The sequence below is a fragment of the Gobio gobio genome (genome assembly GCF_949357685.1).
Source record: "Gobio gobio genome assembly, chromosome: 10".
NCBI lineage: Eukaryota > Metazoa > Chordata > Actinopteri > Cypriniformes > Gobionidae > Gobio > Gobio gobio.
The window spans coordinates 36,100,461-36,124,283 of NC_137116.1; the positions used below are offsets into that span (position 1 = coordinate 36,100,461).

General features: G+C 35.8%; 1 protein-coding gene across 1 annotated transcript; it reads right to left on the bottom strand.

Annotated features, from left to right (window-relative positions):
• Positions 1–384: 384 nt before the first annotated feature.
• On the bottom strand, positions 385–23,609 carry mmp11a (matrix metallopeptidase 11a). The gene is made up of 8 exons (XM_079827869.1): positions 23,318–23,609; positions 16,390–16,649; positions 12,617–12,760; positions 11,250–11,383; positions 10,201–10,418; positions 8,114–8,318; positions 5,204–5,467; positions 385–1,370 (listed from the first exon to the last, which is right to left on the bottom strand). The coding sequence occupies exons 1-8, from the start codon at positions 23,426–23,428 to the stop codon at positions 1,252–1,254; spliced, it is 1,455 nt and encodes a 484-aa protein (XP_079683995.1). The 5' UTR covers positions 23,429–23,609; the 3' UTR covers positions 385–1,251.
• Between the last annotated feature and the right edge of the window lie 214 nt (positions 23,610–23,823).

Sequence of the window (23,823 nt, forward strand, 5' to 3'; positions counted from 1 at the left end):
TATGTTGTGTACGCTTATTGTTCTGTATGTTCCTGTTCTCTACCATAAATAAATTGAATATGTATAGATTATATAAATTACTAATATATACATTTAGTTTTTATATTCTTTGTATATCGTTATTTTTCTATCACCTCTGTTATTTTTTGTTAAAAATGTATAGGCCTATATTTGTTATATATGATAAAAACATAAGCTATTTATATACATTTTCATGACAGTTTGGGCAACTTTTTTCCTTTTCTGCTTGTATTTGTTTTCAGATAATTAATGAATGATCCATTATAAATAAATAAATACATTTGAATAAAATTCTGTAAAATTAAATAAAATAAAATTACAAATGAAATTATAATTATAAATGACTGGATAACACAAAATTATGGACAAATAAGTGGTCTGGGAATATTTTAATTGTACCAAAATACAACACACATTTTATATAAAAGTATTTACACAGTAAATATGAAAAGAAGAAGAAAATAGTGTAAAAGCTAAAAATAAAATAAAAAACTAGAGAAAATATAGAAATAAAAAATGTACACAGATGATGTGAAAAAATTCCAAGCTTGTATATTTAAAAAAAAAAATTCGATTAAAGATTTAAATCATTGTCAGTGTCCTGCACTGAAGAGTGCCAGTTTGTCTGTTGATATAGTCTAACATACCGTTTCAACATCATAAACAAATGCTTATCTGTCAAGAGTTTGTGTGTTCTTAAAAGAACATTTCCAAACACGAAACATCCTTCGCCTTTTCCCTTTTCTCTCATTTAAAAAACATTTTGAATGGGAGAAATGTAATCTCTAAATAAGCATTTCTTGTGTTATTAATGAATACAAACTGCACAGTTTAAGATACAGTACAACTTGCAAACAACTGTAAAAACTTCGAGATAAGAGTTATGGACATTGCAACTGGTGCAAAGATCCCTGACAAACGTTTTAGCACCATATTTAGCACCTTAACAACAGGGTATTAATGTCTTCTTACACAGTGGTTGCTTGATATACAACAAATACAGACATAGCTGCTCGTGGTTCATAAAGCTCAGATGTGCAAGATTTCCTGAGAAGAAATTTGATTAATCAGACATTTTTGAGGTGAAGGGAAGTGAAATGCCCGCTGGAACAGGAACTTAGGTTACATAATACAGTTCGTCATAATGAAAATGCTGGGAAATTTACACTGTATGCTTCAAACCAGAGTGTGAGAACACAGTGAAGGAAAACAGAAAAGTTTCCTGAGGGTTTACGGCATGCTACATCCAAAGAAGTCTGCACCGATGTAGCGCGGGTAACCTTCCATGACCTTACGCTGAACTGGGTCAAACTTCCAGTACTGTCGGCGACTGATGAAGATGACTAAGCCTGTGGAGGATACAACAGTTTTACATGATCTTTTGCATTCATAAACCAATGTATTTACACACTGCAACATGAGTGTGCACAAGTAGTATGCCATGTAACAAAACAACTCGATTCAAATCAACTGTCACCGACTGTGCTCCTGCTGAAATATCGCCCTCTTCTGTCAGAGGTCTGTCACATTCACCAATTAAAATCAAGTATTGGTCTCTGCAGGACAGTAATAGGAGTTACCAGATCAGTGGGCGAGGCCATAACAGAGGGGCGTTTTCCACTGCGTTACCTGATTTGCCCACGTCACAGTGTGGGTAGGTTTTAGGGGTGGGGTCGGGTTTTCATTGCATGATTTATAAACACCCATCAGTTTGAAAACACCCACAAATTTAGAAACACCCACTTTTGTTCCACAGCGACCTCATACTCATTAAAATTGTCAGAGCAGTGACAAATCAAACGACTACTTATAAGGTTTCTCTTCGATTCCCTTTCCTGGATTGAAGCACCATAATTTTGAAGCAAATAAGAAAATGACCACTGTACAATTGTACAAAATGTTAGTATACTGAATTACTATGAAGCTACTTATGAGTGACTTTACACTGTGAACGTGACCTGCTGCATCTTTTGGGGTCATTTTGACCCACAAAGACATTTTGAGTTTTATCTACTAAAATAGTCTGTTTAGTATAATGCAGAAAATATTTTTTTCTGGGTCAAAGTTACTCAAAATGAAGTCATAGAAGTCATTTTGTTTACATGTCACATATGTTCATGTGCAGCTTCAGTTACAAATAGATTTACATTCTATATGAATGTTTAATATTCAATATTTAAATATGAAATTATTTAAAAACTGAAATGATTCTTTAAATATGGAACTGTCAGTAGGGTGGGGCAAGTCACTGAGTCATTAAATGGTTAGTTCACCCAAAAAATGAAAATAATGTCATTTATTACTCACCCTCATGCCGTTCCACACCCGTAAGACCTGCGTTCATCTTCGGAACACAAATTAAGATATTTAATTTGCTGACTTTTATATTTAATATTAAATTTTATATCGCTGATTCGATACACTCCGAAGCTGCACAAAGCAGTGTTTTGAAATCGGTTATCACTATATAAGTAGTTTTTTAGGTTTTTGGCGCACCAAAAATATTCTTGTCACTTTAATATATTAATATTGAACCACTGTACTCACATGAACTGATTTAAATATGTTTTTAGTACATTAATGGATCTTGAGAGAGGAAATGTCATTGCTGGCTCTGCAGGCCTCCCTGAGCCATCGGATTTCAACAAAAATATCGTAATTTGTGCTCCGAAGATGAACGAAGGTCTTACGGGTGTGGAACGGCATGAGGGTGAGTAATAAATGACATTATTTTCATTTTTGGGTGAACTAACCCTTTAAAAGGTAAGGTAGGCAATTTTTTTATAAACACTTTTTGTTATATGGGTTGCAACTCTCTTCACATTCTGATAGCAATCAATAATAGAAGTGTACAAAATGTACATATATCTTCTGTGGAAGTCTCAGGACCAAAAAATATTCATCCAATCATTGCATTCGGTCCAATTTACAATAGATATTACATCAATTGGGCTATACAGACAGCTTCACAAAGAAAGAGCAGCCACCTTTTACAGTTCCTTCTGAACAAAAACAACGAATTATGCTGCGTTTACACCATGTTGCAACCATAATTACGAGATGGCAACCCGTGACATTCTACCTGGAACTGTTTACGTCCTTAAACTTTGTGTTTCTATCAGTGCGTTTACATGGACAACAATACTCCGATATTAACCGGATTAAGACAATACTCTGATTAAGAAGCTACCATGTAAACAGAGATTTCTAATTACCTTAATCCGGTTAAAGTCATGCTCGAAGTAAACGCAAAACGAATTAAGACATGTGGTGTATGCCTATTTTTGTCGCATTATCGGAGAGCATTACAGACATGTACACATCTTAATCTAACTATTAACATTGTGTAGGAGTTTTCGCCGCATTTTGTGACAGGACACATACACACCAGGCAAGTGCAGAGGGGAGGGCTTTGGGGGATCGAGTCGAGCCTGCCCTGCCCTTTTTAAAAAGTAATCAGAAGCGCCCCTTTCAACAATCATCAATAATATTGTGGCCAATAAAACAGAATTTGCATTATAATTAATATAACAATGCGTACAAAACAGTTACAAAACTCTCAAATGTCGGAAAATTCCGGTTAATCTTTTACGTATCTGTCAGTCGGAAATGTCGTTGTCATGACGTGTTGCTATGGTCTTTCTTGTCTGCTCATTCTGACAGTGCCTCCTCTATATTTTTTTTCTTTCTGTTGTAATTATTCTGCTCTTTGTAAAATTTAAATACAATGAGTTTGTATCTGTAATCCCATATTCATAACTGTGACCAAACTGTCTGCTTGCAACAGTGGTCGGGAACCTCGAGGCTCGCGAGCCATATGGGTCATTCAGTGAACACCTGTGGCTCGACGGCAGGAGAAAACAATCCAAACAATCACCTTTTTCATCATTAATCAAAGCTATTATTCAAAATGTAGGCTGTCAAGAAGGAGGCAAGAGGGGCAGTGTCTCTTTAAAAAACTGAAAGAGACAATATATGATATTACAAAAATAAAACAACGTAAATATATATATATATATATATATATATATATATATATATATATATATATATATATATATATATATATATATATATATATATATATATATATATATATATATATATATATATATATATATATATATATTTACGTTGTATATATTTTTATATATATAAATATATTTTTATATATATATATATATATATATATATATATATATATATATATATATATATTTATATATATATATATATATATATATATATATATATATATATATATATATATATATATATATATATATATATATATATATATATATATATATATATATATATATATATATATATATATATATATATATATATATATATATATATATATATATATATATATATATATACATAAATTACATTAAAAAGTATAAACATCACAGTGTCCACATCACAGTAACAGTGTCCAACAGCGACACCCGCAGGTAAAGTTACAGTGGGTTGCGTGAGCCCATTGAATTTTAACAGACCTGCCAAAGTCACGCTATGATTGGACGTCGGACAGCGTAGCGGGGCATGGGGACGTAATGATGTGCCATTAATTGAGCTATGTTCTATATAACATATAAAACGGGAACATGAACGGAATATTCTAAAAGCAACTCATGTAAACACCTTAATCAGAATATTGTCTTATTCAGAATAAGGTCAATAATTAGATTACTGCTGTCTGTGTAAACGTAGTGTAGGTCAACACCATGACTGCCGAAAGGAGTCTGCAGCAGTCATGTGTTACAAATAAGAGCTCTGCAAGACTTTTACGTTCATTATTATTGTAATGTTATCTGCTTTCATTTAACGCTGTCTCTTGTGATGCTTTGCAGACTCTGCTGTGTGCGTTCATGTCTTTTGATGGGGGCGTGGCTTTGGAGAGCGATTTGAAGGGAGGGTGGGATCTTAGGCTTTCAAAGCTAGCTGGCTATTTCTAGCCTCTCCCAAATTGCCTACCCTGCCTTTAATTCAAACGATTGGTTCAAAACAGCAGATTCATTGAGTTGTGAAGTAAGTGATTTATAAATGGATCATTGACTCAGTCGCTCGATTTGTTCAAAACGCAACATTCTTAACTTACAGTATATTACCTGATTTCTTTCATTTATATACTAACAATCACTGATATGTATTAAAAAGGCTGAGATGGAAATACCGTTGGCATCTTGGAAGGCAGCATCAATCTCATCAGGTACGCCCCACCAGTCCTGCTGAATGCTGCGTGGGAAGGCCGTGTCCACTTTGTTCTCTTGGGGATCCAAACGCCAGTAGTTTCCTGATTTGAAGAAGTATGTATGATGGCTGTGGTGCTCCTTTAAGCGCAGTGCAGCCTGAATGTGTGTGACAGGGAGGCCTATAGACTGCAGAGGGTCCGGTCCTGATATCTTGTGCTCTGCATCAAACACCCAGTAGTTGGAACCTTACAGAGGACACAAGGGAAAGAGTTTGTTATAAATATGACTGCATTAAAGGGTTAGTTCACCCAAGAATTACATTTCTGTTATTAATTACTCACCCTCATGTCGTTCCAAACCCATAAGACCTTCGAACAACATGAGGGTGAGTAATTAACAACAGAAATTTCATTTTTGGGTGAACTAACCATTTAATGTATAACTATATTTCATTTTAGCAAATCCACTGCACTCTGATAATTAAAAAGTCAAATGATGATAAGACTGAATAATTTAAAGAACTACAGAATAAAATAAAAAAAAATTATATGTATAAGGTTGTGTGCATTAAATTCTGAATGGCTTTCTAAATGCATGTTGCTTTTTTATTATCAAAAATATCAAAATAGTGAGGTTTAAATTAGGGGTGCACCGATCCGATATTAGGATCGGATATCGGCCGCGATACTGACAAAATAGCTGGATCGGGGATCGGAAAAATTAACAGATCCACAAGCCGATCCAGGTTTTTTTTTCCGTCGCAGCAGAGGCTACGTCATTCGTCAGCTTCACGTGTGTCGCATGCTAGAAGGGAGCGAGCCAGAGAGTCGGCTGTGTGGAGGAGATATTTCACGCTTGCCACGCCAACTAGTTCGTCGCTGTTTCGAGGGTATTACTGCAAAGTCAGGGTCTTTCCTGCATTGACATTTTTTTGACGGCCAAAGCCTAATTTGATGAGTTATTGTGATTTACGAGTGATGTAGAACAGATGCTGCGCTTGTGACTGAGTGACAGAGAGACCGATCTGAGAGCTCCTCCCCCGCGCGCGCTCTCTGGGTCTTCAAAATAATCAGTGTTCGCTCTCATATTTCACATATTAATCCAAATCAAAAGCTCGGAAGACCGAAACCATGTTGCACGTGACACATTCGGACAATTTTGTCCTTGAATTATCACTGGGTGTGAATTGCGCTCAAAAAACATTGACTCTTCTCTGACCAGCTGACATAAAGCATACTTTCAATAAGCGGGAGACAAATTATATCCAGTTATGAAGTGTTTTCTGTGTGTTGACATCTTTCGCGATGTTCTAACAGACGGGATTCGCACACAACGCGTCTGCTAATGTCCGATTCGTGACCTAACGACTCCTTTGAACCGAATCATTTTAACGACTGGCCAGAACAACTGATCCGTCCAACACTGAACTCATGAACTCAGTTTATTAATTTACTCAGAACGCAACTGAAATGAGAACACAAGTGTGCTTACCCATTTTAGCAAGAGTGGGTAGTAAGAATTATTTTTAATTATCAACAGTATTTCATCTTATTTCTGTTGACAATGTGTAGTAAAATAAATAGGCCTAGCCTACAATCATTTAATCTGGAGTGAGGTGAAACCAGAACAAAGTTGTTATTAGCTAGCTGAAAATTTTTATTAAATTGCATATGGTAGAAAATTAGACTATTTGTTAATTTGTAATGCTACTTTTTAATATTGATATGATTATATACCAAAACAATTATCTGTAGTGTAAAAAATGTTTGGTAACTGTCAGATTACTATTGTATGTTTGACCAATACACTGTTTTTTGTTTCCACTGCTACATTTTATTTATTTAAAGAAGTTAATTACATTCTATTTTAGATTTGAATGCACAATTGTTTTTTAAATAAATAAGAATTCAACACCTTACATACATCTGTTATTTTGTCTTAGTTATGTTTAGTTAGTAAAGTCTGGTGCCTTTAGTCTCTTCAAGGAAGGTATAAGGTGGAAGATATACAGTTTATTATTAATTCAACAATATATCGGATCGGTATCGGGTATCGACAGATACACAAAGCCCAGGCATCGGTATCGGTATCGGGACTGAAAAAGTCGGATCGGTGCACCCCTAGTTTAAATAACATGTTTATATGTTCAGTACGTGATTAGGGCTGGGAGCTAAAAAATTAAAACAAAATCCTGATATTTTTAGCCTTTTAAATGATATTCAATATTCTAAGATTGCTTAAGAAGATTTGTTTTTTCAACTGCGGTTAGCACATAAATCAGTATTAAAATGTACTCTATAGCCCTCTAAAGCTTTAATAGCACAGAATCTCAATAGTATACAGACAACAAAATGGCATGTTTAGACTTTTTATGGCCTTAATTGCTGAAAAGGTTAATTTAAGACATTTTAATTGAATCCACAAACACCTTTTGTCAAACATCTTGAGTCACGATCACAGGCGCTCCCTCTAATGGTGAAAGAATGAAGTACATTTTCAGCAATATAATGACTCACTGAACCTATGCTAGTCTAAAAACGCACTGAATTTCAACCAAATTCTCAATCTTGAAAAGTTACATTTGATTTCATTCAGTGAAATTAATTCAGTGAAAGTACCATCTCAGCAACAGCAACCACCTATAAGTGTAGAATTCTGTTTAGATACTGTACTGCACATCACCTGTGTATTTATCTGTTGTTAGTAGCGTATGTTCTACATGGTCATGTTTTATCATGCCCTGCATTAGAGGCACAATTCAGGATGCTTCATATATGGGTTAAGGGGAAGTACCGCACCACCCGTCACCATAGATATGTAACCAGGCCTGTCGGATCCTGTCTTCCAACCACAAATCACCACAGTCAGCCATCGGTGCGGCACTCACCCACCTTCAAAGAACCAGATATTGCCCTTTTTGTCTTCATAGGCGGCGCCTATTTTCTCTGGAATGCCCCTCCAGTGTCGGGAGGCCAGGGCAGGGTATCCCGCCTGCAGACGGCCCTCCCTGATGCGCCAGGCATAGCTGGCCTTGAAGAAGAACAATTCCCCACGGATTATAGACACAGCATCAAAATCTGTGTGACAAGCGTCAGGCTACAGACCGTGACAGTGGGAGAAGAGGAGATGGAATAACGGGAGTGAGAATAAAGGGAGCATATAGATAAACTAATATAAAATACTTAATATTTCAGGAATATTCTTGGTGTAATTCAATAATCATTGTAATACAATTGTAATACAGTAATGATAATAACATTTATGACCACAAAACAATATTTATGAACTGTCCCTGGAAGAGGAAAAATTGCTTAAAGTGAAGAACTTACAATGGAAATGAATTATCATTGACATTAATTGTGTTAAAATGTGTATTATATAACTGTAGAGCTGTTTAAATAATCATTTTAAGGTCATTTTAGGGTTTAAAGGGGTGATGAATTGAGACATCAACTTTCCTTGGAGTTTTTAATACATAAAAGTTCATCGTGATATAAGAATATCCTGTAAGTTTCGGAGCTGAAAACTTCCTTGTTAGTCAAAGAAAAGCTTTTATTGACACCAGGCCCAGAAAACGCTTGATCTCAGAATATGTCGACCATTGAAGTCATAGAATGCAGAAGCGCCACCTCAAGACCGCCCACCGACTCCTGGAGCTAAACGGGTCACGTGCTTAAGACATTGCGCCTTTGTTCGCTTCATTTCACCGTGGAATCGATTGTAAACAAGATACAGGTCGAGACTGGATTTGCAGACATATTGATATTAAAACACAATGCTGTGACTTCTATATTGGATCCGACAGGAACGGTGCAACACACTTATGTGAGTAAAACATGTTTTTTATATGTGATAGTATTGCATTGTTACAGATCGTTTGATATCTATTGATTACATACCATAGCACGCTGTCACAGGTTCCTTTATTTGAGGTGTTATTGGTTCATTCTTGATCAGACTCGGAATTGTAACGTTAAGGGCCAGGGCTCGCAAAGCCCAATATCCCAGGCGTACGTGATTTTCAGACGGGCTACCAAAGCGTATCACCGGCCTGCCGACGGGCTATCTTAAATAGTGAAATAACATTCCTTTCTTGCGCATGTGTGTACGGTTTGCGGTTATATTCACTGATCAGGCCGGCAAAGTAATAAAAAAAAAACATTCCAATCAATCGCAGGTGGATCAGAGATGAATCATTGTTTGTTTGGTAAAGGCATTTTGCGAGTCCTGTGAGCATTTCCCCAGAAGCTTTCAAAACAATCCCCACATGTACTGAGAGGAGCTGAAGCTCATTAAATATGCAAATCTTATCCAATCCTAGTCGTCGGCGTCTACTTCCAAGTCTTCAGTGTAGCACGGCCATCAAAACCGAGCGTTTTTTCAGAGAGCCTCAAAACCAAGGCAGAAAATAGCCTATTACTTATTCATTATGATGTTTCTGAATGTAAAAACCAGGCAAACGTCATAAGTTGACCTCAGACAACCGTATAAAAAATTGTAAAAAGCCAGTTCATGACCCCTTTAAAGGTAATTCTAAGGTAATACAAACATGACGGTTCATTATGTAAGGTCTTTATACACCACTGAAAACATAGTTATGTATATTATATTGCATTTCTGTCAATAGATCCCCCTAAATATTACACACTGAACTTTTAAGTTGTAAAATTGGATAAGGTTAGTAAGTGTTTTTTCACACTAAAATAGTATGTTAACACACACATATTGTTTACATCTTATGTCTATACTATTGAAACATGAGTATTTTAACGGATTGGCCTCATCCATTTCTATTGTAAGTACCTCACCATAACCTCCATTTCAGTTAAATTTAAAAAAAAAAAATTCTGGTAATAAACATCATGGTGTTAATGTTGCTGCTGACATTCCTTAAAATTTTTTCCATAATTTAATAATTTGTTAAATGTAACTGATCGCAGATAAACTGTGAGGTGGGATGATGAGTTCAGCGACTCACTGCACTGGTGATAATCTCATTGGTTTCAATAGGGATCTGGGGCGGGGCTTGCGGTCGGGGGCCATAGAGGTATTGGATCCCTTTCGTGTCATCCTCGCTGAGCTGGAGAGGATAGGAGAAGCTGTAAAATGGGGACATGATGGCTCCAGGCTCCAAAGAATGCTGTAGACCCAGGACATGGCCAAATTCATGTGCTGCCACCTGAAGAAGATCTGTTCCTGTAGGATGACAAATTAAATTATGTAATGATGTAAGCATTAGCACTTTTTTATACAACAGCTGAGTGTTGCTGTCAGTGTGGAATGAGAGACATAAAACTAGAAATTTTGCCTCTGCTCATGTCTGTCATGACATCTCACTGTGGTGCTGAACTCAAAATGTGTTTTAGTGAAGTTCCTAAATGTAATTTAGGGAGGAGCGAGCCCATCTAATCTTCAAATCAACAGCCAACAGCCAGAGTATATAAACAGCTGCTTACCTCTCCTCAGTCTCAGATGTTCCAGCATCCCACCACTTCCCCAAACTCCACCTTTATCTTAGGTACCTTGCCCTACATAATCATATCCTATATTTAGTCACTGTGGGGGTGTATCAGAGCTCGAGTTGAAGCTACTTCACCGAGCCCCTCATCAGTGAACAGCAAGCCAAATAAGCGTAACCTAATATCTTAAGATTATACGAGCAAACAAACTTGTTAAAGCAACATTACACAATAATATAAACTTGTATGGTCACACGTCACGCCTTAAATTTTTTTTTTAAAAAGTATTTTAAAATTTGAATCGGTCTGATTGATTTAATCAGTCAAATGTGGATCATGTTTGAGATTCGTGTCAGAAAAAAAAATTCTGCTTGTCTGCACAAAGTCTTAAAGCATATCAGAGATGTATCAGAACTTTCCAGGAATTTTTGTCGCGTGCTGAAAACATAATCTATGATACATTCACTGATTTACTGATCCCTATAATGTGCGTTATCTGTATCAGGGTTTTCCAAGTAAGAGGCAGGCAATCAAGCAGTAAGATGAGGATTATATCTTTTCAACTTACCAAGTTCATTGCCCAACGTCCAGGACTCATCATAGTCAAAATGAATGTCTCCCTCACGGTGCGTCCTTGGGAAAAAAGCATGAGCCAGGATCCCACCAGGGCCATCAAAAGGCAAATTATCGCCATGCCAATACCTAATATAGGATTTATAGTAATAATTAGAAGTTTTTCACATATATTCATTTCTTTCATTTCTACACCTTGAGACATACATATGAAAATATGAAACTAAAATTAATATCAGTGGTCAAGAAAAAGCTATTATACTCTAGATGAAAGCTATACTATTCTCACCCGTCATTGTGGCTGCTATCTTTTATCTGAAATTGCATGTCCAGCAGAATGCTACTGTACTATACTATATTGTACTTTATCATACCACTCTGCCATTTGGGTCAGTGAGATTTCTTTGAATTAATACTTTTGAATAATTCATACATATACTTTATTCAGCAAGGATGCATTACTATTTCAAACAAAAACAAAAATATAAAGCAGCACAACTGTTTGCAACATTCATAATAATAAGAAATGTTTCCTGAGCAGCAAATCAGCATATTACAATGATTTCTGAAGGATTACGTGACACTGACGACTGGAGTGATGATGCTGAAAATTCAGTGTTGCCATCATAGGAATACGTTTAATTTGAACATATATTCAAAGACAAAACCGATAGAGAATAGAAAACATTTGTCAAAATAATACTGTTTTACTGTATTTTTAATAAGCAGCCTTGTTGAGCATAATAAACTTCTTTCAAAAATATAAAAAACAGATCTCAAACTTTTGAACAGTAGTGTTTTATACTGTATAATTGTATATTGTACTGCTCTGTACTGTACTACTCTAAACTATATCACCTGTACTTAAAAAAAATTCAGGTCTCCAATTGAAAATGTTCTAGTGACCGATCACATCTACATTTTTCAGTTGGCCAAATTGAATTTCTGTGAATTGATGCAATTTAATTCACAGAAATTCAATTTGGCCAACTAAAAAATTTAGATGTGATCAGTCACTAGAAAATGTTCAATTTGAGACCTGATTTTTTTTTACAGTGTATACTGTGCTGTTATATGCTATATTAAAGCTATACTGAATACTATTCAAATACTCACTTTATCTTGTGACACTTGTATTATTGGACACTTTGTTTGCATGATAAATGAATCAAGGATGACAAATACACCTATGAAGAAGGTATTTCAGAAATAACTGTAACAAAGAGAGAACATGATTTTGCATGGTACTGCATTTATGCCAACAGTTATTTAGGAAGATGAAGATGAGCTGGTGAAGCCAAAATGACAAAATCCCAAATCCTTCACTTTTTTTTATACCTGAGCATAGTGAAAAGTTGTTACCTTGTGAAGTCAATGACTATGTCGGCCTCTTGATTGACAACCTCACTAAAGGTGAGGGGTGTGACATCACTCCAGACCTTGAGAGCTTCCTGTAAAACTCGCCTCACTTTATCCTCGCTCATTTGCCACGGGAAGCGCTGGATTCTGAACACAGAAGGTCACAGTCATGCTCAAAGTTTATCGACAAAAAACATGTGATCACTTTTGCTGCTGCATAAACACATTGTGTTTCAGACCACCGGCCTTGCACTGCTGGACCACCAACCGACACAAACCCACATCAGAGACCACCAGTGATTCATCTGGATTTCTTCATCTTTATAGTTTGGTGAGCATGTCACGTGATCTCAAAATGTGTTCTGATTTATTTTATGAGCATAATCAAACCGCGGTTGTGGTGGTATTATGTGTGCAGCTTTATGACCCAGTTCTCTGACAGGAGCAAAACTCGCCAGGAATCATGTAACCTCAGACACTGTATCGTATCAGACTGTTCTGGATCTTCACTTACAAATTGGGCATGATTAACTTTTTATTATAGTCATTCACTCAGATGTGAGCACTTAAGCATTCTTCAAATTTTTGTGTGAAACAGCAAGTTAACAGGAACTTATAAAAGCTGTTTCTACTTGTATCAGAAATTATTTATAAATGCACATTTTAATAAAGGAAGCCAAGCTTTATCAGAGGGCGGCAGGGCGCACACACCTGTCTGTGTCATGGAATGTGTCTCGGTTCAGCCCCTCCAGCTTAGCATTTCTGATACCATTTTTAATGTTTGTGTCCCTGTATATGGACCCTTTTCTCATTTCCAGAGTTCTCAGAAGCAGAAGTTGTCATAGTTGGGTAAACTTCTATAGCGGTGGTGGTATATTTTTGTGTTCTTATATACTCCAATAGCAAAAGAAAAAAAATCACGATAGCATTACTATGACTTTCCAAAGGAGGAAAATCATATTGAGAGAAGAGACTACGCTAGTCAAAAGAAAGATGTCAAATTTGTCGTCACTACATCAGCCGTTGTGTTAGAAACCCAGCAGTTTTAACCAGTTTTCTGAAATTTAATGTCAAGACAATAAAACACAAAGTAGTGTTAAAGGCACAATATGTAATGTTCGCCGCTAGAGGTCGCTTATTCAAAACAAAGACGTAGCTTGATGACACCTTGATTTCCCGGAATCATTGGAGTTGTTGTCTTTATCTCCAAAAGAATCCGACGGGACTCGGGCAGAAATCATATTCATGGATGTGCTAATGTATTAAAGATTTATTAACGTTACTGTAGTATGAAGCAGGGTGCCACAGACGACCGCTTCCGTTTCTTCCGGTCATGTGTATGTGGGGCAACACAGCGCTGTTTTATCATATTACATACATGTGAGTGTGTTGAAAGGTATGTTATAATGCTTCTCTGTGCGTTCGCTCTGTGGCTACTATGAGACACTTGTTGCACACTACAGTAAGATAGCTCGATATTAGGCATGGTAAATCATGGTAATCGCGGTAAATCAAGAAAACGAGATTTAAACAATAAGACTAACTGTGTTGAGCTATAACAACGATTCGTTTTCTGTCGATGAATGTATGCAAACAGTTGCTCACCTGTCTAATAAAACACATAATATATTAAAGCGTCTTTGGTGTTTCTATGGTTTCTACAAAATAATGGAAATTGAGGGTAACTCAGGTATGATGTCACTGATAGGCGATGCACGGACACGGTCTGTGTCCTGGTTAAAATTGCTCATTTCTCTGGATTTAAACATTCTTGGAAACATTTGGGATAATGTAAGTACACAAGTCAAAATACACTCTAAAAAATACTGGGTTAAAAATAATCCAAGTTGGGTTGAAAATGGACTAACCCAGCGGTTGGGTTAAATGTTTGCTTAAAACAACCCAATTGCTGGGTTAGTCCGTTTTCATTTTTTAGCATTTTTTAGAGTGTATATAACATTGCTCTAGTGGTTTTTGGATATTTAACCAACAAATATTACATATTGTGCCTTTAAAAAATGTACAATACATTAAAAAAAATATATATTTATTATTATTTTATATTTTTTATGGAATATTGCTGTATTTATTATAAATAATATATCCGTGCACATCGTCTAGTCTTTAGTCAAAATAACTACCACTCCCTCTTGCAGCAACATGCCAACATCTCTTCTCTTTTTTTTATATAAATATATTACTTCAATGCAAACTTACTTCTTCTTATAATCTCCCATTCTAATCCACATTGTACACACCCCTGAACTATTCAGCCATAAAAATGTTACACAAAGGCCAATCCAGTGAAACACGACAATAGACAGAAAAGTGTATATCCTATACATCTTTCACCGGATGCATCCACCCTGTGCTGCCTGTGAATAGATTCTTGTACAAATGTGGCTGATTACTTTCTTTTTCAAAGACAGGCCTTTTCTCCCACACAGGTCTGACTATAATGCCTCTGCATTCCTCCACATAAACTACCTGCTTAAGTACGATCAGAACAGAGATAGAAAGTGCTATCAGCACACAAACATTACTATTCATTCAGATAAAAAAGGGGGGAAATTACCCTTTTGTTGAAAACAAAAAGGCTTTAAGACACTGAAAAGATCTGGACCTTGTTTTAATTATTCTAAAAAAATAATAATAAAAAAAGAAGTAGAAGAAGAAAAAAACTAAGTGTGTTGTTAGAGAATGTAAATGTATTTGTTGGACAACACTCGTAAAAACAATAAAAAAAAAACCCTGGAATAAAATGTGTGATTATATCATTATAATAATAATTAAATGTTTTAATATCAATAATAACAATTGTGTATTGTATTTAATAATAAGTATTATTATTATTTTACATTTAGCAAAACTAAACATATTTTATCCAAAGCGACAGCAACAAAAGCAATTTGTCACAGAGCCAACAATATTCATTGTCCACAATTCCAGAAAGATACATCAGGATTATTATTATTATGATTATTATTGTTTACATTGTTGTTGTTAAATAATAAATTATAACACGTATAATAAATAATTTTAGGAGAATTTCATTACAACTAGATGGTGTTATTTTAGTATCACTGAGATACTATTATAAATGTTATTTTCTTTTCATTTTATTACATTTTTTTAGTAATTTGGTTGTGTTATTGTCATTTTTTGTTTTCTAAAAATATGTCTATATAGTTTTAATTTCAGAAAATGTATAAAAGTATAATTTTTATTTAAGTTTTAGTTATTTTTTGTATCAAGTTAAATTAAATTAATAAAAGAAATGTTGCCATAGCTTAAATAATAAAACAAAATTATATATATATAACATAATATATAATAATATTATAAAATATAAAAAATATATACATAATATTATAAAACATAATATATATATATATATATATAATTTTTTTTATTATTATTATTATTATTTTCTGTTAACGTGCATTTTATTTACAAAAGTATCAAAAGGTTTTTATTTATGTTTTTAGTTTTAGTTAACTATAATAATCCTGGAAGGGAGACACTTCTAATCACTTATTATTATTTTGCTTGCTGCTAATGGAATAACAAGAAGAAGGACTAAAGCACCTACTGAATATTAATGAAATCATACATTTAATATTCATGTTGTTTTACAACCCCCCCCCCCCACACACACACACACACACACACACACACACACACACAGTTTTTAGTAATATGCTGATTTAATAATTATATATAATTTTATAATATACTTAATATACTTTTTTACTAGTTTTTCTTGTACACCTTACTTGTAAGTGAGGTCAGTTTTTGGCCAGCGTCCTCCAAAAATCACAAAGCGTTTCTGTCGGAGGTGCCTGCTGAGCTGCACCTCTCTCTGGTCGGGGTAGTCTGGGACCCCACAGCGCAGTGGACCTGCACCCCCGGAGCTGTTCCTGAGTTGGGTGTCGAGCTGTGGCTCAACCTTTGTTTGAGGTTTAAAGGTGTCCTGAGGGTGGTGGACCATGCCTCTCCTTTTCTCAGAGTGCGAATGAGGAATCTGTGACAAACCCTGTCGTGGAAAAATGGAAGACCTGCATGCTTAATGGTAATAGACAACAATGGACACACATTTGCAGAAGGATTTACCCATAACAATGAAGGTTAGCTAATTAGCCCTGTTGGTAGATACCATAATTGCACCATTAAAAGCATGTTTCTCCATTGAACGGGATTTAAAAGTATTTGTGTATTGCAGAAATCAAGACATTTCTTCTTTTAATTACTTTTAATGCAAAAAACTAAATCTTATTTTACTATTGTTTGAAATTTTTATTATTGAACAATTTGTTTCTCTCTATGACTTTCATTTTTCATATGAACAATTTTATTAAACTTTTCATGTTCCCCCATCAGATGAATCACTTATAGTATGTTGTTATGCTTGTGAGTCTCAAGCTTAATAAATTGGATTAAAAAAATCTCAACATTGATAATCATTTTTTATGTTTCAAGTTTCTTGAGCGCCAAATCAGCATATTAGAATGATTTCTGAAGGATCATGTGGCAAAAAATTCACGGGAATCAATTACATAGTCAAATTATTTAAAATAAAATAACAGTTGAATTCTTATGTGTGTGTATGTACTTTAGCTGTATGTTTTTGTTTGTGGATGTATACACTTGATAAATGGCAGAAATGTCTAAACTTTTATGCTGCAGTCCAGCATATATTCTATACTCGAGACATTATGCTTGACATTCTTCGTATTACAATATGTATTGAGTGTTTTTTTTCTCTCTTCAATATTGTTTTTTTTATTATTATTTATTTTTATTTCATTTGTTTAATTGCACTTTTTGTGTATTTTTTCATGATTCTCCTGTGTTTGTATCCTGTTATTAACAGATTTAAAAATAAATAAATAAAATAAATGTTATTTGTCATAATATTAGTATTACTGTCCTTTACTGTATTTTTGATCTAATAAATGCAGCCTTGGTGGGCATACAAAACTTTTTTAAAAATCTTACCGATCCCAAACTATAAACTGTGAGTAAACTGTGAATAATTTTCTTGAAATATTTATTTAACTAAAGTCTATTTGTCTCAAATATGATCAATTATACTGTATATAATGATTTTTTTTTTTTTAAAATAACATACTGACCCCTTTGGCAATTCCTCTGTTTACTTGCTGTGAGATATGATTGCGGATGGACTGCTTAGTGTCCCTAAACATTCTTTGGAGGAAATGGCTGTTCATTAACATGGGCGTTAAAGACAGAGAAAAATGCCGTGGGCAGCACTGTGGTGCTTTTAGGCAGAATTTTGAGGCATTTATAGAGGCTTTAAACTTCAGGATGCTTCAGCTTTCATTTACAGTCTTACCTTTTACCCACTTTTAGCAAGCCCAGATGTCTAAATATTTCATTTACATAACGAAATAAGAACCAAAATGCATTTAAAAAAGTGAAATATGTTAAAATTTTAAACATTTGAAATGTTTACAAAGTGATAGCCTATATTTTGTTATCTTTATGTCGTCCACAGTTCTGACAAGATTGTTGGCGCCCTTGTTTTTTCCCCCGACTGGTTTACAATGTATTGTAAAATGTTTAGGACTTTTGCAAAGAAACAGCAAACAGGCTAAACGTTTTCTCCTCTGTGACCCTGTGTCTCTCTCTCAGGGACGAAGGCTCAGCGGTGACTCCTCATGCGTGAGGCAGAGCTGCTATATTGGAGACAATGCCCAGCAGGAACTATGGAATGTGCCCTGGTCTCTGAGCGAGACTTTCTACCAGCACTGATTTCAAACATGTGCACAGACAGTTCAGGTTCATAATGCTATTTGTGTTTTGGATTAGGCTGCAGGTTTTGCCTACACTGTATACGTAATACACTGATGGGTCAATGACAAATAAGGGTGTCCACTGTCCATGAAAAAGAAAAGGAACATTCTACGTTGAAAATACCGCTACAGCTCATGAAACATCTATATTCACAGAAATGTGTATGGCATCATCTTCTTTCATTTAAAATAAGCACTCACACTCAATCAAATGTCACGGACCAAACTGGTAACAAAGTGAAATTCAAACCAGATGCTTGATTAAATTTCTTATTTTCTCAGTTTATCTCATCATAACATCTGACTGCATCATGACCAATCAGTGGGAGGGATCGGCCATTACCCTGGAATAACACACACATTCCACATCTGGCACACACAAAGATGAGGTGCTTTCTGCATTGTTCATTTACAATGCATGTTTTTAGAACCCCAGTTCAAAGTGTATGTGTATGACCCACTTCTCAAAAACAGAGGGCAAGTTAGGACACATTTGGCTATACTATGCAGGGGGGAATGAAGTCAACACAATAGGTCGCTATTTCATGTGTGTGTGTGTGTGTGTGTGTGTGTGTAATCTAAAAACAAAGCATTGCTGAAGGTGCCTTGATGTTCTGCCAAAACGCAGTCCCCAATGTTTAAACAGTTTATTTCATTCAATGTCTGAAGAGATTAAAGCAACAAAATTGCACTTTATATACACAAAATGGAAACCAAGTTAGTGGCCATAGAAAGGAATGCTATTGGTTTACAGCAGTTACTAGAAGTAAGATCAGAGTGAATTTTGAAATATGTTTGAGAATGTAGCTGTCCACTTTTATCAGCACTGTTTAAATGAACCGTCTGACCCTAGAGCTACTGAAAATACCTTTTAGAGTGGGATCAAAATTCTGGGTCAGTGCTTAATGGGTTCACAGACATCAGACAGGCAGAGAAAAACTTGTCTCAGAGAGTTTGAAAGCTAGCCAACAATGCTTTCGGATTCATTTTTTAATGCTGGAAATATGTCGAGTCAGCGTTTTGCCTGTATAGTTTGACTTAATTTATGTTTCAGATAAGCCCGCCAGACAAAGCCAACTTATAAATGCTGCTGTCTCCTTTCATGTGTGGTTCAATTTGCCAGTGGAGGTCTGTGCTTGAGCCTCACTCCCATAGAACACAGCCTGTCTCATCCTAAATCTCCCACGTCCCTCCGCCTCTCTCTTGTGTTCACACATGCTTTCAGCACAGAGGAAATCCTGATAAGAGGTCCAGGCATGGTTCATCTGAGAATCTAGAATCCCTATCTGTTTTCCAGAACTATGCCCTATTACTGCAAAACACCAGCAGAGATCCAGCATCACTTAATTCTGGTTAATTATGATATCTGAAACCTTTGTTGAGGATAATTGATGAGAAAGTGTGATATTGTGAGAATATGGGACCATTATGTTGCAAAAAATGCCAGGAACTTGTGTTGCATAATAGATTAATTGTTTTGATGATGATTTTTCTCATTGCTTTCAACTAAGCCATGCACTTTCAGTAGCAAAACAGTGATTTAAAGCTAATACTTTATAATACTGTCATCTATCCCATATGGCAATACAGAGTCGACAGTAAGTCAACCAATTTGCAGGTTGATTTTCCGGTGTAAACAGTAGTTCTGTGGTGCTATCAAAGCATTTATCTGTTTGCTCCAAGGAATATTCTGGGTTCAGTATGTAATGCTCAATTGACAGCAATTGTGGCACAATGTTGATTACCACAAAAAAACTATTTCTACATTTCCCTCCTTTCCTTTAAAAGTCATTCAAAACTTCTCTCCCGTGGCCTCATGGGACAGTAAAGTGTCCATTGGATGTGCGCTTAAGAATCGTCGGCAGTGGTAAGTCATCCAGATACTTTTATAAATATTGTGAGTTTGGACGTACAGCTGTTTTCAAATGTTTTTTGCCTAATATAGAGTTAGCCACTGTTTCAATAATATAGCCACAAGACATAAACTATATGTGTTTTAGTGCAAAAAAAATAGCTGACAAGCCTGTACATTTATGACAATTTTTTCAATTTTGTTTCATGACAAACATAACGGTAAACCCATAAATGACTGAAAAATTGACTAGAACTTTACAGTTTAAACAGGTTTTAAGATAAGAATTCATGTAAGTGCTTTTATATAATTGTTAAGCGTTACATTTATGCCTTTAAATCCTTTAACCTTGATTTTTGCTGAGTTTAATGAGTTAAAAAAAAAATTTTTTTGAGGTAATCACCATTATGTCACATATGCTGTCAATTGAGTTTAACTTGAACTTGAACACAGCAGCACTGGTGCAACCAATGGTGTGAGTTTGTGGGTGGGGCTATCTGTCCAACCATTGGAAGATGTGGGAGTGTTTGGGAAACATGTTTGGAAACGATCATTATTTTTCTCAGTTTGATGACTAGTAATGCAGAAATCACACACTTCACCTTGAAAAAACAAGCATCTCATAACTCAAAAAGCAAGATTATTTCAGGACCAACTGAGTCCAGGATTACTGCTTCAAGTAAAAAATAAGGTGTAAAAGGATCGTGGTGTATGATTTAGTATCTTTACACATTTACCAAGAGTACTTAAATGAGTCTTGACACTACTTAAATTGACCCTATAAATGCGTTTTGGATGGTTAGAGTGCAGGATCAAAGATCTGGGTCACTGTCCAATCTGATTTACAGACATCAGACAGGGAGAGAAAAAAAAGAAAAGCTAATCCTTACACCAACATATCACAACTCTTCATGGCAAGATAAATGAAGCTTTAAAAGGATTACCATTTGAACAAATATTCACAGGTAAATCCCCTAGAAGCTGCTGATCCCAGAGCTGACTTTGGGAGTGATGAGTGGTCCAGTGCAGGACTAAAGGAGACTTTCAAGTAGCTTTCAGTGATAAGCTCCCTGTTACTGTTTATGCACCAGTGCTCATGTTAAACTTTAACCTTTTTTTCATGTTAAACCCCAGCAGCTCAGTCCTCTATCTCTATCTAGCAGCTGTAGTAAATGTTTCAAAGTTTGGATCAATGCTTGAAGGATTTTGGCACCTGGCTTATTCACATAAACATTATCTCCCTCTCCCCCACACACATATTCCTGCTCTGGCACATTGAGGAAGTCATGTAACTGATATCATGCTTTCCTTGAATGACCCTGTCTAAAATCACAGCAGGGGCATTTTCATAATAAGTTAAGGTGAATGAGTCACATGACCCAATAACCTTGACTAATATAGTTAAACCACAATTTTGCTTGTGATGCAATTTTGCAAAATGCTGTTTGGTTTGCAGATGAATTCACTTAAAAGCTGATTTATACTTCTGCGTCAGACCTGCCCCATAGCCTCTACGCCGTGGGCTACGCGTCGATTTTCATTTATACTTCTGCATCGTTGTCCGTGTCAACGTGCAATTACACATGCAGACCAATCACAGCACTTGAGGTCCACGAAGAATTGACGCATTGTTACATTTTTGGAGAGGTACACGTCAGGGTATGTCGTAGGCTACGTCGTACACACAGCCTACGACGTAGCTATGGCATACACTCGACGCAGAAGTTTTACAGAAACGTTTAAATCTACAGTAACTTTTGGCCCTCTAGTGGTTTGTTTTTGTAATTTTATGAGTTTGGCTTCGTTTTTGCTATGTAGGCTACCCTTGGTTGCAGGTTATCATTTTATGAGTGAAAGTCATTACATTACATTGTGACATCAAATTTCCCCATCTTTCCTCAAAAAAAAGGGAAAAAGTATATATCAAAAGGGGGGAAAAAAACTGCACCATACACGCACTATATAGGATCCGGACCGGACAAACCTTTTCTTAATTTACGGACATGAAGACGCACTGACAAATTGTATAATTATACCATTTACCATATAAGCAAAGAAAGCATTTTGAATGCCACGGCTGACAAACTACACAATCTATTTTCTTTCAGCAGCCTGGGAACATGGGGCCAAAAGAATCGTAACAGGAACAAGGACAGTGCGGTTTCTTTGAGCATGCTATCACATTCCCTAAATTCTCTCTACAGTAGGCTATGCATCCGTGTGTGAGAGAGAGGGAGTGTGTGTCCCTCCAGATGGCAAAGAAACACAAACTTGCCCATGCCTGCACAATCCCTCGCTCTTTTGTCATCGCCGAGGGAACATACTGACAGCATTATAAGTTTTACACCTGAATCATCATAAACACAACAATAAAAAGCCATTCTTCAGTACTCAGATTATAATCACAGATTGATTAGGTCATTTTAATATGAAAACAAACACTTCAAATATGGGACATAATTAGAAATTAGGTCATTTTTTTTATTAGGTCATTTTAATAAACAAACAAACGCTTCAAATATGAGGCATAAATAAGAACCATAAAGAAAACAGTAAGGTTGTGAGTATATTTCAAATTGATGAAAAACAGCATTTAGTGACAGTTAAACACTTAAATGAGATAAAATTGCTCTCATAAGCATTCTTTACTAATCCTGACTCATAAAACCTTAACAAACCCAGATGAAACTGACAGGTTCTGGCTCGTAACTGTAGAAGCTTAGACGACGTTTTACAATTTATGATTGATGATGATTATGTAGCTATGATAATATAATAGTAGGCTGAGTCAAACCCCAACAAATCTAGCTTTGTTCATGATGATCTATTTTTCATGTTGCATGAAAGTTAAATAAAAAAGCATTTCAATTTTTTTTTAAGTAAAACTCAAACTTTAAACTTTTGTGGCAAGTTACAACGGTAACACGTAAAATAACTAAACAGCCGCCTATAGGCTACTGGTTTTCAAGAGCTGGAACAAAACATTAACAATACATCAAATGTATGACATAAGAGTACTGGCATTAATAAACTCACCGGGGGCTCTTTGTGCTTCATCAGTCCTCGCCCCCCATGCAAAGGCATGCATCTCACGGTCAGGAGCACATGCAGAGCGAAAGCGCTTGACAGAAGCCCGGAGACCCGCATCCTCCTCCTCTATCCTCGAGCTCCGCTGCTGAAATTGGAAATGCGTGAAGGTAGCGGTGCAAACAACTCGCGCAATGCCTGTGCGAATGCTGCTGCGGAGACTGCAGTAATTTATATGCAATGATTTCTTTGTTCTCTTTCCTCAAATACACCAGCTTTTTTTTCTCTTATGGGCCGGAGTGACAATATTGCGGTCTCACCACGTGACTTTTAACTCTTTTGCCTCTGAAGAGAGCTGATCAAATGAGTTATGGGACACTCATAATAGCCTAATCTAGTGCAAACACGCTCTAATTTTGTCAGATTTGGATAACTTCCAAATGTAATTTCCTCTAGATCTTATTAAATCACTAATTGGCATGTTCTCCAAATGTTTAAGATTTTACCCTTACGAA